The sequence below is a fragment of the Rattus norvegicus genome, chromosome 5, assembly GCF_036323735.1.
Source record: "Rattus norvegicus strain BN/NHsdMcwi chromosome 5, GRCr8, whole genome shotgun sequence".
Taxonomy (NCBI): domain Eukaryota; kingdom Metazoa; phylum Chordata; class Mammalia; order Rodentia; family Muridae; genus Rattus; species Rattus norvegicus.
In genome coordinates this window covers 104,412,678-104,430,000 of record NC_086023.1, presented here as the reverse complement: position 1 = coordinate 104,430,000, position 17,323 = coordinate 104,412,678, and the positions used below count along the sequence as shown (strand labels likewise).

The following is a 17,323-nucleotide window of genomic DNA, read 5'->3' as shown; positions in this document are numbered from 1 at the left end:
CTATCTATCTATCTATCTATCTATCTATATTTATTTATTTATTTATTAGAGTCAAAGCCCACTCCATGAGATATAAGCATCACCTGACACTGTTAATAAAGCCAAGAACCTGAGACTAGATAGGTCAAGTGCTGGAGGAAAAACCCATTCTCCTCCTCCTCCTCCTCCTCCTCTTACTCCTCCTCCTCCTCCTCCTCCTCTTCCTCCTCTTACTCCTCCTCCTCCTCCTCTTACTCCTCCTCCTCCTCCTCTTACTCCTCCTCCTCCTCCTCCTCTTACTCCTCCTCCTCTTCCTCCTCCTCCTCTTCTTATTCCTCTTCTTCTTCCTCCTCCTCTTCCTCCTCCTCCTCCTCCTCCTCCTCTTCTTCTTCTTCTTCTTCTTCTTCTTCTTCTTCTTCTTCTTCTTCTTCTTCCTCTACTACTACTACTACTACTACTACTACTACTACTACTACTACTAAATGAGCATAATAATAAAATAGCCACTAATGATGTGTTGTTGTACTCACAGATCACACATCTATGAGTACATTCATTCAACCCTGATCAGAGAAGCTTCTTCTTGAAGGAGATAATAATTAACAGAGGCCCACAAAGAGACAATATACAGACTACAGAGGTCTTGGAACACTCGGCTCTTTATGTCTGTTTCACATCCCTTCCTTAATGTTTCAGGAAGAGGAGAGAGATTTAAAAGCAGAGGGAGTGGATGGCTCTACGGAAACAGCATCCTACAGACACAACAGTGCCAATGCATATATGAATGTACAGACAGTAATGCAAACACGAGACCTGAGACCTGCACAAACTCATCTAGAGAAAAATCCCTTCCTGGATAACAGGAAGTGACAGAGAGTCCCACTGCTAGCCAGTAAGCTCCTTATAATTGATACCTGCTGAGAAAGTGAAAATCTGTTTTCTCCACTGAAGTGACAAGTTCCCTGCAAGGGAAGCCTCAAGATCAGGAGTAGGTGACCAACACAAAATGAACTCCATGCCTTTTTTGAAATGTGCTTTTTTGTTTATTGTTTTGGTTTTATTTTGTTTTCTTGTCCTATTTTTTGAGGAAGAGGGAGAAAATAGATGACTTGATTGGGTAGAGAGGTGGAATGGTCCTGGGGGAGTTTGGGAGGTGAAGAGGAAACATGATCAAAATATACTATATGAAAACAATTAGCAATAAAAAATTGTAACCAAGAAAAGCATGAGCTCACATTGTGATGGCAATGGTCCCATTGTCCCACTGTCTTGTGTATTATTGTGAAGGCTGAGAGCTCTGAGTCTGTGGCTAGAGACTGTTCAGCCTCTGAAGCTACACCCTGACGTGTGTGGGTTGCTTCCAAGCACGTTTTGAAACTCTGAGCCCTGGTCTGGCACAGCACTGGATTGCCCCAGCTTCCTCCCTCCAGAGTGAGTTTGCTGCAGAGGGTCTGACAGTGCTAAAAGCAGCAAGAAGAATGCCTGCTTCCCCTAGTCCTCCATGTCGAATGCCCAACTCAGTCTCTATTTACTGACACACACTCCCTAATGCATTGAAAGATAGCAATGAACTGGACATCAGCTATCACTAGGAATACAAACTCACAGGTCTCTAGAATAACTAGGAACCTGGTGGGCCAAATAATGCTCCTGAGACCAGCGTTGACTCCTGATAAACAGATAGAAACCTCTCAACAAATGCAGCTCTCAAGCTGACAATACACTTGCACCCATCATCCTGGCCAACCTGCACACAGCATCAGCTGTTACTGGGTAAAGAACATCCCCAGACTCCACCTACCACCTGCTGCCCCAGCACTGTGGGGTGTCAGAACTTAAGACCATCTCTAACCTCCTCTAACCTTGTCCAGTCTCAGCTATTAAAGAGGAACATTTCTCTCATGATGTTATTTATATAAACAACTTAGTACATTGAACAAATTATATAAAGAGCTCAATATAGGTGCATCCTCAAATTAATAGCAGAATGAATGGTGCTGAGTCCGTTGGCACAACTAAAGAGACAAGTCAGCCTTGCTGTGGGCTCTTGAATCAACTAGAGTACAATGTCTACTGAAAAGAAACTCGGAAATAAGGAGGGAAATCCTTGAAAATGAATAACAGTGCTACCTTAGTGTCTGTGCATATTTGCCAATAAAATAATGCAGATTTCATAAGTGTCTTAGGTCACATATCAGGATCACACTTGATCCAATTATTTCTTATAATACAAGCACTATTGTACCTAAGTGTTTCACAGAAGAAATAAAAGTTCCTACTTACAAGTTGCTTTTCTATCTGTATTATCAACTTTTTCAATCTTACCATAGAAACCTCACAAAAACTTGAATATTAGTTAAACCATGTAAAAAAAGGAAATGACACAAAATTTCTGAAAGCATGAAATCTGTTTCCCTGCCTGCGTGCACACATACTTCACATCTTTACAACAAACAACAGCATACTTCCTGGTATGTTATACTTTCAGCTGTGTGAGCATCTTCCTGGTTCCTCAGTACTTTCTGCGTATCCATATTGAGAACCTGGAGCTGCTGGATCAGGTCTGCTTGCTGTGCTGTGTGTGCACTGTTCTGCTTGTACAGATTCTGCAGCTCCTGCAGTTCCTTCCTGTGCAAAGCAGGCAATGAGTAGAGAAGCATGAATACAGATCCCCTCAGCTAAATAACTGTGCTCATCTAAGAGGACAGATTGGCTTCCTATTTTCATCTATTATTTTTTATTGCAGGCAAACTTATTAATAAATGAGATAATATATAAAGTACTTAATATTTATCACATACACCTAGAAAGTATCGACAGAACTACTGTGGGTTTCAAAGGCAAAATACTTATCAATTTTCTTTTATAGCTTGACAGAAATAAAAATTCTGGATATATTGTCATAGAACCACCTTCTTATTGAAGTTAAGTTAAAATTTCAGTTCCATGAACTGATAAGCAGTGGTCCTAATAATAGTCATCAGATACTTTTAAATATAGGGTAAGTTAAGCTTTCATTTTACATAATAAAGAACTTTAAGTGTAGTGAAAAAATAAAAGACACCAAAAGGTCTAATAAAGTTTTCAAACCACCATGTGCCTCTGGAGATGATACACGACACTGAGGTACCACAGTCAGAAGGAAGAAAAACAGCACAAGGGAATCCAGTCCTTGCAGGCACCCAGGTAAGCCCTGGTCAAGTAGGAAGACAAATGACCTAGTGGAAGAGCTATCGTGCTCAGGACCCAGGAGAGCAATACCTCTGGGCTACAGACTTCCAGATCCCTGTGGTAGGAAATCTTGTGTGACACAAACTATATAAGAACTACAAATTGTTTGGATATTCTACTTTGGCAGAAAGAATAATTATAGAGACATTATTTCAGACTCCTTCATTTAGTTGGTTAAAACACCTGTCATATAGAGAGACTTATCAAAAAATACATTTCATTTTATATATTATGGTGAGTGCATTTAAAGTGGCATTTTTCTTTTCTACAGTTTCAAATACATGAGAAGATTTAAAATAAAGAAATATGTAAATAGCTATTCAAGACTATGAAAATGAACATAGAGAACATATGCTCTGCTCTTTAGACATCTAAGGCAAGAATCTTCTCCATTGAATTTATAAACATCACACACACACACACACACACACACACACACACACACACACACACGTGCAACATCTATCTTCTACAGCCTTTCAGTAGTCACAGACTACGGAAGAGGGGAGTGTCTAAAGAGAGCCCTCAGACCCAGAGGATGGGAGGGTAAGACACTGCACAGTACCTGTAGGAAACATGGTAAGGACATACAAACAATAGAAATCCATGTAGACAATGCTGTTTGCTCCTCCTAACTCAGAAAGTTCAACAAAGGAAATAACAATAGCGTGTCCAGTGTGGGTAGTGAGAGTTTGGCGGCTAAGACACGATGTAGAAGGGGTGTCATGAAGTTAAACTATAGCAGGCACAGGATAAAAACAAACAGTATTCAGACACTGTTAAGAGAGCAAGAATTCATATATACAGAATTATTTACATTAAAGTTCAAAATATATGTATCATCAGCCATAACATAACTGTGTAGTCAGACAGTATGGGAAAGGGAGAGTCTCACATTACTGAGACACTTGAGGTTAAATGTCAGTGTGAAGAAGAGTGTGTCTTTGTCTACCTCTTACACTACTTTACAACCATGCTGCTAGTAATCATGAAATGACCTAGGGGAGAATCAATCAATCTTTCAATCTCTCTCTCTCTCTCTCTCTCTCTCTCTCTCTCTCTCTCTCTCTCTCTCTCTCTCCCTCTCCCTCTCCCTCTCCCTCTCCCTCTCCCCTCCCTCCCTCCCCCCTCTCTGTCTCTCTCTCTCTCCATCCCTCTTCCCTTCCTCCCTCCCTCCCCCCTTTCTCTCTTTTCTGACTAAATGAAAATCAAATAAAAAATTAGAAATAAGGAAAAATACTTCTGGGCTATGAAGAAGAAAGGAATTTGACCTGTCTTTATATGAAATCAAAGGAAGATCAGTGCTAGGGAGCCCCCACTCCCTAACTAGTGCTGCTTTAATGCACACTATTCCAGATTTTCACTGCACAGACATGTACACCTATGGAAGACAAACTTATCATTTGGAAGTATTAACAATAGGCACATCCGTAAGTGCTCGTGCTGGATGACAAAGGATGTTCTAATACAGCTCAACCAGAACACACTTGCCTGACGAGTGTGATGTCCATATCTTTTTGGAGAAGTTCAGTCTGTTTGCTGTTCAGCTGCAGTGACACAGCATTATATCTACTCTGTGACGACTCAATTTCCTTCTTTGCTTCAATCAAATTTTCTTCAAGGACCTAAAATTAGAGCACTTGTACTATAAGATAATAAACATGAAGCATAAACAAAAGTACATGATATTTATTTTATAAGACACAGGGGAAATGTTCTTACCAAAACTATAGGTTTTTCACAATAATTAAATTTTAACATATTTAAATATCAACCTTTAAAATAGTTTCAAAAAAAGGAAAAGGCCAATTTTGAAGAATTTTAGGTGAAAAATGTTTACAAAACTTACAGTAGTTATAGAATTTTTGACAAAAATTTAGAAAAACTTCATGGTATAAAAATCAAGAACTTGAAATAAACTGTAAAAATTATAAAAAGTTTATTATAAAAGTTAAAATAAATCATACAATAAAATTATGTTAAATTAAAAAACATCAGAATTGCTTAAATCTTAAGGATAAATAGTAATTACCTCCATATTTGCTTTCTCTCCCCCCCTTAGAACATAGCGTAGAAGGACTGCTGAGAAGCCCTTCTAGCTGAGATGAACAGAAGGGCTCAGATCAACTGAGCTGCCTATAAGAGACGCTTCATCCCTCCACAGAGGCACTTGCTCAACCACATTCACTACTGTGTATTCATAATCAAAAGAAACTGAAATACTCTGGATGTCCCTCTAAAATCTCTGATGAAGGAATAAAGAAATTGTGGTACATTTAAAATTAAATCATGAAATTTGGGCATCAATGGATGAAACTAGAAAAAACTAGGCCCTGAGGTAGCCTAGAACAAGAAAAGTGTTTTTCCCTTATATGTACACTAGATGTTAAGTCTTGGATAAGCGAGCTACAATCTATCTAAGCACAGAGGTTAGGCATAGAATAAGGGACTAGATAGAACAGATAGGTCTCTCTAAGAAAGGCAACTAGAATACAGCCGTGGGTGGACACAGGTAAAGGTGGGGCTGGAACCGGAGGAACAAGCAGGAAGGAGGGCACAGCAGAGGAAGTATAGGAGACAACTAAAATTAAGGGCCATTGGAGGATCACTATGGAGGCCTGATACAGTGGAAGCTTCTTCAAATACACATATGAAGGTATTCTAAATAAAACTGTCAAAAGGCGGGGGAGACAGAGCTCCAGCTAGACATCTCTTGTCAGCAAATAAAGCTCCTAGTACAGGGGACAGGTTGCATCTAATTGAGTTGTTAGCTAATAGGGTCTCCTGGGAGCCCCAAACAACCCAGGCTGTTACTAAAGGCTATAGGTTACTCTCTAAACCCTGACAGTTAAGGCACTATTACTGAGGACCATACCCACATACCTCACGGAAGATGGAGAACTTCAGCTGGTGCCTACCTACAGCCTTCACCCCCGTGAGCTAGTGTTCTTTGTACCAGAAGGTATTCTGCAGACTACCAAAAGAGAAATGTATACACCAGTCCAGCCATACCTTTCAATCTGCAATGCTCTCCTGCCTGCAAGGCCTACTCCATGAGATGGAAGCCTTACCTGACCCTGTTTATGTGACCAAGAACCTAAGACTAGATAGCGGGGGGCCTATGACAAGACCAAACACTGCTGCTTTATTAAAGGAATATAGGAGTCTGGTGGGCACATGACTTCTAATGACTTTATGCTATACACACAGATCAGTGCCTTGCTCAGCCATCATCAGAGAAGATTCTTCCTGCAGGAGAAGAGAACAGATTACACTCACATCCAGAAATATGGAGAAACTGACAGACCTTGGAATACTCAACCCTGAATGGAATGTCTCCATCAAATCCCTCCCCTCAGAAGTCAGGAAACACTGCAGAAGAGGTGGAAAGAGTGTCAGAGCCAGAGGGAATAAAGGACATCAAAGAAACAACAACAAGACACAATAAGACAATGCTCGTATGAACTCAGAGGCAAAATGCACAGGGCCTGCCTGGGGCTGCAACGGGTCCTCTGCACATAGACTGCAGCTTTCAGTCTAGTATTTTTGTTAGATTCTAAAGTTGGTGAACGAGTGTGTCTCTCATTCCAGTGCCTTATCTTGGGTTCCTTCTGTTTGTTCGTTTTTGTTTTATCCTATCAGTCCATATTGGTAGGGTAGACAGACAGACAGGCTTGCAGGCAGGCAGGCAGGCAGGCAGGCAGGCAGGCAGGCAGGCAGGCAGGCAGGCAGGCAGGCAGGCAGATAGATATAGATACATGCTACCATTCTTTTGTTTGCTGTTTGTTTCAATGGGATTCCTTAGTGTATGAACAAATGTGTCTCTGATTCTATAACTCTTTTTCATTCCTTTTCTTGGCTCTTTTTCTTCTATTTCTTGTATTGTCATATTCCTATGTGTTTGTTTTTATCTTATTATTATCTTACTATATTTATACTACAATCCCTCAGAGATCTGTTTGTTTTCTAAGAGAGACAGAAAGGGAGTGGTGGATCTGGATATAAGAGGAAGTAGGGAAAAACTGGGACAGTAAAGGGAGAGGGAACTACAATCAGTATATATTATGTGAAAAAAATCTATTGTCTTATTTATTTATTTTGGTGTATGGGTGTTTATCAGTATGTATTTAAATATACAATGTGCATGCAGTACCGATAGAGACCAGAAGAGGGCCCAGATACTCTGAAACTACAGATGGCTGTGAGCCAAGGGGTGAGTGCAGGGACTTTGTAGGAGCAGCCAAGGTTCTTAACTACTGCAGCATCTCTCCAGTGTCCCCGAATTTTATTTTCAATAAAAGAAAAAACAAAAATAAATAAATAAACAAACAAACAAGCAAAGCATGCTAAACAACACAACGCATTTTGGGGTAATTGCTTAATCTCTGTGTTTGTAAGGCAGTCTTTGATAGCCCAGATGGTATAGCAGAGGATGACCTTGAACTCCCAATCTCTTGACAGCACTCATAAGAGTGTGTAGATAGTCTGAACTAGTAAGAGCTTATCAACATTAGAATACTTGCTAACTGTAGAAACATGATTGCTTTTCTACATAGCCCAATACTTATACCAACAGTATGAATTGTTGACTTCTGACTGATGTGTAACATTACTGCATAAAATAAAACACAACCTTAATAAAAATGTGCCGCATTCATGAACACAGAAAACCAATATGATAAGCATAACAATTTTCTCTTTTCACATAGCAGTTGTCTATGCATTATCTACAAATACAGGTATATGAACAACTGTAATGTTTTCATATTGTAGCTGGTATTCTAGAACTAAATAGCATGCTAGCCAGCACATAATAACAACCCACAAAAGCTAGAAACACTTTTTATTTGAAATTTAAAATGCAATCCTAAAGCAAGACTAATCAAATAGAACATAGAAATAGAAACATACCCAGTTAAAACAATATATTCTAAATATATATATACAAAATAATATATACTAAAATTTGAAAAAGTATCTTACTTTTGATAGAAAGCTACTCTATTAAATGCTATTGGTAATATCCTAATTAAATAGAAACCTCCCCATCTAACCCACAAACATTTTCTTGTCATATTTTTCTCCATCTCACCTATCCCTATATGACAACGCTGAATTTTTTATTGCTTATGCATTTATACATATCACCAATGATATAAATTTCATGAAACTCAGGTTTTACACTGGTATTTCTCAGTTACTTTGGTTGTAGACACATGCTCAGTAAATTCTTTCACTCTTAACTTTTACAACAAATGTCAACTGAAGCAGAAAGCTAATGATACAGTTGTGTGTTGAACATGTTTAAACCCCCAGTAATTATTTCTTAAGAATATAATCCTCTAAAGAATTAGGAAGGATCTAATGAAGACAGACAGAAGACTGGAATTTCTGTAAACTAACTTAAGCCATAGGCAAGAACAAACATTTCTCCTGACTAAGCTCCACTGGCTATATATGCTACTCTTTGGCTGTCCAGGTCAAAGGGCATCCCAGTGGTAGCAGTCTCTAGCAGACCTGCTAACATGAAGCAATGGAAAGCTCAGGGGGCCTCAAGCATACACAAAGAACAACAGGCAACGGATGAGTGCTGAGAACAGAAGAAACATCTCCCCCAGGGAAGAGCACACCAACTGCTTATCAAGAATATCAAATGGTCAGCCCTGGAAACATACAAGTATGAGGAAGCTGTATTTAGGAATATGCATGTATATGTGTACACATATTTGCATATAACAATTAATGAAAAAGATATGAATTTAAATGAAAACAAGGAAGAGTACACAGGAAGGTTAGGGAGGAGAAATAGAAGTGAAGAATGCGGGGGTTGGGGATTTAGCTCAGTGGTAGAGTGCTTGCCTAGCAAGCACAAGGCCCTGGGTTAGGTGCCCAGCTCCGGAAAAAAAAAAAAAAGGAAGTGAAGAATGCTGTAATTAGAATATTTATAGTGACAATTTTGAAGTTTGTGTTTCTTTGAAAAACACAGAAATATTATGGGGCTGTCCTTTTGTTTTAATCCCAGGTATGGAGATATGAGGCTGCTTGATTGTCCATAGTAGCTGTGTATGATTTGTCTAGTGCTCTAGCAGGGTTGTGATTTTTCCAGCTGCAAACAGTTTCTGTGATTGTGTGACACTAGGAATTCTGGGGACTTTTCAGAGTTTATGTAAATGTTGGACTGAAGGGTAGGTTGTTGGTTGGATGGTGGAAGGTTGTTAATTGATGTTGGAAGATTGTTGGTTGCTGTTCATTATTGCTTGTTAAGTAGTATGGGCAAAGAAGAAACAATGAGAAGAAATTAGATATCCTGACATTGAAAATGAAACTTTCCCCCAAGGAACTCAACACCTCTAATCAGTTAGAAGTAGTCTAACAATGATGGTGCCCATTTCTGACCCTGGACTTTATTCAGGGATCTCTTTCCTTTCCTCTCCATCTTCTTTTCTCTCCTATCTAGTGTTAGAGAATTGAAAGGGTACAAAAGGGATAAAGAAGGGTAGAAGAAAAATGAACCCACAAAGTAGCCAAAGTCTGGCTATACTTATTATCTCAAACATTCAAATCATTTTTAGAATGTACAATTCTAATTCTAATAACTCAAAATTATTAAAACCATTGAGACAATCTTAGAAATAAACGACAACATAAAATCATGCACCTGATGGTTTAAGGTAAAGTGTATACCTATGTTACCTAAGTCCAAATTGTAATGCTTATTATTTTTGTTATGTATTTTGGAAATCTGTTGACCTTAAAAATAACCAAGAAATGGGGTGGGGGAAGAAACAGGACCTGATTGGATGACACGGGACACCCACCAGATGCTACTACAAAGAATTAATGTGTGAGAAGTAAAACTGCAGTCATGAGTGCAGGGACAAGTGTGAGAGAGAGCTGAGGTAGATGGTGGATCATATCATAGTCCAGTGGGGTCAGAGAGGTCATGGGAAGCAGCCTGAAGCCTGCACAAGTGCAAACTCCACAACATAGCCTTAACACTCCTTGGGATCACCTTGGCCCTAGACCTCCTAAGAAGATCACTGCAGTATGTAATATCACAGAGGACCATGTGGGTCCCAGTAGTCCTGTGTAGCCAAGGACTGCATTCATGTTGGAAGTCCAAGTTACTACCTAATTCCATTTGGATGTCCATGGTCAATGCCTTGGCCTGAATCCATGTTAATGTTTATGGGATGTGCTGCCAATGGGGTCATATTAATATGAGTGGCCTGCACTGGCCCCCGAAACCATGGTGATGTCCAGATATGCACTGCTGCCAAGGGCCATTTCAGGGTCTGTGGTCCTGCTATAGCCAGGGTGTGTGTTGATGTCTGTGGCCCAGGTTACCACCAAAGGCCAAGTGGGTTGTCACTGGTCTATGCTGCAGCCTGAGATCATAGTGATATCTGAGGTTAAGGTCACCTCTGTAGCCTGTTTGGGTCCCTGGTTTCTGCTACAGCTGGGTGCAATGTTCACAGTCTGTGCTGTGGCCAGAAACCATGTGGAGGCCCATGATCCATGACCCCGACTATGAAGAGAACTGAAACTACTTTGACAGCAATATCAATGACTAAGGATGATAAGCTGAGAAAGAGGGACTTGGAAGGCTTCCTAAAGAGCCTTTACCTATCCCCAGTACCTGCCCCCTTCCAAAAATAACAGCCTAAACAAGAAGCCATTGCAAAGAACTTCTTCAAAGTGTTATAAGTGTGCTGAAGTTAGCTCTGCACAACTGATGCCTTCTGGTAAGGGAATGGGAAGGAAGACTCAGTTCTTTAACTGGTTCATCAACTAATGGACAAATGTATATAGTTATACAATGGGTTGTTAAGCAGTTTAAAATGGAAGGAAATCCTGTCCGACATGAGAACATGATTAAACCTTGAAGAGCTTATACCAAGTGAAAGGAACTGGTTACAAAGACAAAAACTAAATGGTTTCACCCACATGAGATAGGAGGTATATGAAGTAGTCAAATTCTAGATACAGAAAGTAAATTAATGGTTATTTAATGACACTATATTTCATTTCAGAAGAAAGGAAATCTCTGGACATTAATTTTACTGCAATATAAATATATTTTACTAAAGTGCACAATGCAAATAGTTAATATGATACCTACGTTAGTTTGCTCCTACCATAATAATATAAGAAAAAATTTTGTCATTTACTATAACATCTAAAAACCTTGATTGTGTCACAAAACCAAGTATATTTTCTTACACTTGGACACAAAAAGTAGAAGCACAATTGTAGAAGACTGGGGAACAAAAAAATGCAAAGTGAAGAGTCCACTGGGTAGCTCTGTAAAATGTGAATGTAGTTAACCTCACTAAATTGAACATTCAAATTATCATTAGGAATTATGGCCATTTTATCCCACACATGGTACCACCGGCTTTTGTTGTGTTATGTTGTTGCTGCTGCTGCTGCTTTCTTGTTGTTGTTGTCATTGCTGTTTCGAGGGGTGGGTGCAGTTACTAGGTAGTTATAGCTATCTACAAGCCTACTAGGTAGCCCAGGCTGGCCTTGAAACTCCAACACTCTAGCCTCAGGCTCTTGAGGGTTACGATTACAAGTATGTACCTGTAATATACACTTGATCACATTTTTTTTAACTCAGCAAATGACTTTTGAGCAGCTAGAACACCAAGACATTGTCCAAACAACAGAACACTCAACTAGCAATTTTTGTAGCCCATCAACTCAGGATGGCATGAACACTGACATACAACAATGAGATTAAGAAGAGAAAGAGAAGGGGGTTGGGGATTTAGCTCAGTGGTAGAGCGTTTGCCTAGGAAGCGCAAGGCCCTGGGTTAGGTCCCCAGGTCCAGAAAAAAAAAAGAAAAGAAGAGAAAGAGAAAGAGAAAAGAAGAATACAGTGGAAACATGAGCAGGCGGGTCACCTTTCTAAGACCAAACTCTGAAAAGCAACTTCTGAGAACTTACTCTTACCAATCTAGTCCAAACCACCACAAAATAAATGACCAGTGAAACCAGGAAGCCCTGGGATGGAAGCAGGAAGGAACTGTTATCCCAAAGCACTATAAATTACACATTTCAGTAAAACAACAACAGAATCAAAAGACATGCAAATAAATGTCATCCACATAGGGGAGAAGCAACAGAAACAGATGTGAAACGGTGATGAAGGCACACAGCAGATTTAAAACAACCCAAAAAATAAAAATAAACTCATAATCAAGTTAAGTACAGAAAAAGTATGGTTATAAAAGTAGTATCAAGTGGCCAACCAATGTCTTGTCCACCTTGAGACCCATGACATAGGAAGGAGAGCCCCACATCTCCTTCCCAAGCCGCCTCTCACCCCCACCCCCAACACTTGGCAAGGAGCCTAGAGACCCATGCTATAACCAGAAATTAGAAAAAAGTAATGAAATGATGTCTAATGGTATTCTGCTATACTCATAGATTGGCATCTAGCTCAATTGTCATCGGAAAGCCTTTGCCAGCCACTGATGGAAACAGACGCAGAGACCCAGAGCCAACATTAAGCTGAGCTTAAGGAACACTACAGAAGAGGAGGATGGGGGGTTATAGGAGTCAGAGGAGTCAAGGTCACCACAAGAAGACTCACAGAATCAACTAACCTGGGCCTGTAAGGACAACAAGAGAGGCTGCGTGGGCCTGACCTCGGCCTCAGCACATGTGTTCTGTAGCTGAGTCTTCATGTGGGACTCCTGACACGGAGCAGGAGCTATCTCTGACTCTGAGGCCTCCCCTACTGGACTGCTTTGTCTAGCTTTAATGGTCAGATTGTCTATCATTTTACTGCATTTGTATCTTACATATTTTATTAGGTCTTTCTCTTTTAACTTCAGGGCCTAGCAAACTTACCTATAAATAAATTTTGTTGAAACATGAATATAGACAAATAAATACAAGAATTATCTTAAAATAAACTATTTAAAATATCTAGGTCAAATTCTGAAGTTAGAAAAGCACAATAAACTTAAATTAATGCAATAGAAGAGTCTAGCATTAGATATTAGCTGACAAGAATACAGGCAACTATCTTGAAGTTGAATATTGAAGACAAAAAAAACAGCCTTACAGAAGAATTGGGCAGGGACTACCAAAAACGAGAAAAATGTTTGGAGAAATAATGGGTAAAAAGTGCACAACCATAATAAAAGACCTCTAAAGGCCCACAGAACTCAAGCGTCATGTGTCACAAGAGCAGAGATCCATGTACATGTGACAGTGAAAATGCTGAACACCAAAGGCACCGGGAGCACCAAAGCTGAGGCATCACCTAGAGTTCCTACATATGACTAACGAGTGGCTTCTCATTATAAATAACAAGGGATAAATACACTAGGATAATATAGTAAATGTATTTAAAGAGAAGCTCATGTCAAACCAAAAATTCCTATCTGAAAATGAAGGAATGAATGGCAACAACCTAAAGACGAGGAAGGCCCAAGCACTCTTTCTCCGTTAGAAACACTGAAAGGCAAGCACAAGCCTCCAGAGTGAACTGAGCTCTGAAAAGTACTCAGACAAAACTAGGAAGGCAAATGAAAATGGAACAACCAATCAGTGAACACACTGGGTTTGCATGGGATCCTCTACACATCCACCCAGGTAAGAGCTGATCCTAAGGCTAGGAATTGCTAAGGCAGTGGTAGTAGGTACTACTGCCTAAAGTGGTGATAAGTCCAATTTACAAGAAGTCATGCTTCTGGTTCATTAGGGTATAAAACAGGACTTACTCAAAACCACTGCAAACTACCCATGTCTAGAGACACCCGAGGAAGTGATGCAAGGCAGCTTTCCCTAATTGTAATCAAAGCCAACCTGGCAGGTGGGGAATAGTACTTATAGAAACCAACAGGATGAAGTAACAGCCACAGACGCTAAAACAGGGTTACAGATCTAAATGTGCAGCAGAACACTCACGGACTAGGAGCAAGAGCCATGGCCTATCATTTGGGATAGTGGGCAACTTAAAACCCATCTACACAGGAGAAGTTAGGAATCAACCAGCACTCTCAAAGCACACTACGGCTCAGAAAAGCCCCTGACCCATTTTTCCTCTGGCTGAGCCTTGAACACGGCACTAGCACGATGAAGCAGGAAAACAGGAAAATCCACAGACTCAGGAACGGGTTTGGGGATGTGACTGGGTGTTTGCTTTAATTGTTAGTTCTAACTCTTAGCATTCAAGGAAAGTCTGCTATTACATTCTCCCCACCTGCTTTGTTCTACTGTGGGTTTTGTTTGTTAAGATAAAATTCCATTCTGTACTCCAGGCTGGTCTACTATTTACCATGAAGTAAGCTGCCTCATCCTCTTTAGGCTGGCAGGACTACAGGTTGGACCACTATATCCATCCAACTGAAAATGAGTTACAGGACAGAAATTTTAGTGGCATTATATACTGTGGAATATGGTCTTTGTAGACAGACTGTAAAAATGATGAGAGAAAGCAGCTATTTCAAAAATTAACAAAGAGCAGACCCTCAAGCGGGGGAAACTTATCTCAGGTGCTACCAGTTACCATAACAAATGCTTGACTTTCAGCTACAAGGCATAAGACACAACAAGGAACAAGAATGCACACCCTTTATATTCTAGTGGTATGTGTGTGTGTATATATATATATATATATATATATATATATATATATATATATATAAATAGAAGGTATTAAAAAGAATCAAACAGAAATTGGAGTGTGTGTGTGTGTGTGTGTGCATACGGGTGTGCGTGTGTGTGTATGTGTATGTGTGTGTATGTGTGTGCATGCATGTGTGCATGTGTGTGTATGTGTGTGTGCATGCATACGTGTGTGCATGTATGTGTATGTATGTGTGTGTGCATGTGTGTATGTGTGTGCATGTGTGTGTGAATGTGTGTGTGTGCATGTGTGTGTGTGTGTGTGTGAGAGAGAGTGTGTACTGAACTAAAAATTGTACCCAGAGGTTAAACGCAAACTGAGCAGGTTCTCATGGTCATAGCTAATTCAGGCAAAAATAATATAAAGTTTATAAAAGTCACCTATGTGCTTCAGGAATGAGGAAATATATTCTGAACTGCGCACCCACTTCTACCCATGCAAGTCCATGTGAATATTGCAAATACTTTTAATAAATCTAGCTGATAAAAACAAAACTAAGCAATAAATTGCCCAGATGCATAAGAAACATTAAAAAAATCAAGACAACATAATTTTTGCCAAATTTATTACCACAATGGCACCAACAGAAAACTCCAAAGAATTAATAAAAGTATGGCAAACAGAGAAAGAAAAGAAAAGATCCTCTGACTGAGAACACAAACATCTGAATGGAATAAGAAAAACAACTCAGGATGGGAAATAGGAGGTCAACAAAGAGAAATGATAGATAAAAACCAATATGAAATCCTGGAAATGGAAAACGTAAGTGGAATCAAACTCTCCCTGCAGAGTTTCACCAGCAGAATGGATCAGAGACAGGAGAGAATATCTGACAACATGATACATAAACTGGAGCAACAGACAAGGAGAAAAATTTTAAAAAATAACAGAGTGCCTGCGAGAATTCCAAGACATGTGGTTTATTCTAAAGAGGCCAATCTTATGAATAACAGGCATATAAGAGGAAAAAAAAATCTCGTTCTATGGGCATGGAAAATATTTTTTAAGGAATCCTAACAGAAAATTTGCCATTTAGGAAAGGAGATGGCAATGTTTATACAGGAGACAGTAAATATTACAAAGAAACAAAATTAGGAAAAGAACTCAGCATAGTAGAACTAAAACATTCAATAAACCATATTAAAAGAAGAAAGAAAAAATCAAGTCTCATATAAAGGCAGGCTCAGCAGAATAACAGCAGCTTACTAGAATAAAACTTTACAGGACAGAAGGATCTGGAGAGATACATGTCAAGTCCTGAAAGGCAACTATCAGCCTAGAATACTATATACCTAGGAACGCTATCTGTCATAAGGAAAATGAAAACTTTCTTTCAAACATTTCATTACCTTGAAAACTAAAAGTAATAGACAGATATCTAGATGTGTATGAAATACAACTTAAACTGAAATGAGACAATTTAATCAGATCTATTAAAATGTGGTAATTAAAAGTCTTCCAACTAAAAAGAGAAAGTCCAGGCCCAAATAAAATCAATACCAATACTTCTCAAAAATTTCCACAAAATAGAAAAAGAAGGAATACCAACAGACCCTTTCTAAAAAGCTAGTCATTATTCTGATTCCAAGAGCAGATGAAGACAAAAAAATTACAGACCAATATCCTGAAAGAGCTTAGAAATAAAAATTATCAATAAAATATTTTCAAACCAAATTCAGAACACATCATAAAGATCACTGACCCTGATTAGGTTGGGTTTATTGTAAAGAGGCAGGAATGGTTCAAAATACATAAATCAATAAAGGTTATTAATTACATAAATTAACACAAGACAAAATCATATAATCACTTATCCAACATCCACTCATGATAAAGTCATGAAGAAACGTGAAATAGAAATGTATCTCAACAAATAAACACTGTATATGACAAACCAACAGCCAATATCAAGTTAAATGGAGAAATACACAAGGCATTTTCATTAAAATGAGGAACAAAACAAGTCTTTATACTCATTTTATAATTCCAGACCTTTGGAATTATTCTACATGAAATAATTTATACATGAAAGCAGAGTTTTTATAAGACATTGGCAATTGATGTTTTTTAATTCAAGTTAAATTGGCATAGGTTAGGATGGTAAATGTAATTCTATAACAACCAAAAATAACCTATCAATAGGCATAAATACATATACAAAAATGAAACAAAATGCACACAACACTATAAAAAAACAACTAAATACAAAGGAAGACAATGATAGAGGTAATGAGGGACAGACAGATTGCCACACATTCACAATAGAGGTAATGAGGGACAGACAGATTGCCATACATTTGCAATAGAGGTAATGAGGGACAGACCGAAAGACAATTATTAAAGATGTAAGAAAATTGTAAAAGTTAGTTTTTGTTATTCTACTCTTGAAATAAATGAATTAAACTCCCGACTCAAAATAAATGCATGGAAAGGATGGATAAATAAAGTATTATATTATATTATTAT

The 17,323-nt window shown here is 38.8% G+C and overlaps 1 protein-coding gene across 18 annotated transcripts in view; it reads right to left on the bottom strand.

Moving 5' to 3' along the window:
- Positions 1–17,323, bottom strand: part of Cntln (centlein) — a 281,691-nt gene that overhangs the window by 192,491 nt on the left and 71,877 nt on the right. For all 18 annotated transcript variants that reach the window (XM_063288373.1, XM_063288380.1, XM_063288375.1 and 15 more), the window contains exons 6-7: positions 4,698–4,835; positions 2,445–2,603 (exon numbers count right to left, since the gene is read on the bottom strand). In XM_063288373.1, coding sequence (XP_063144443.1) covers positions 2,445–2,603; positions 4,698–4,835 — 297 coding nt within the window. The remainder of the gene's footprint in view (positions 1–2,444; positions 2,604–4,697; positions 4,836–17,323) is intronic.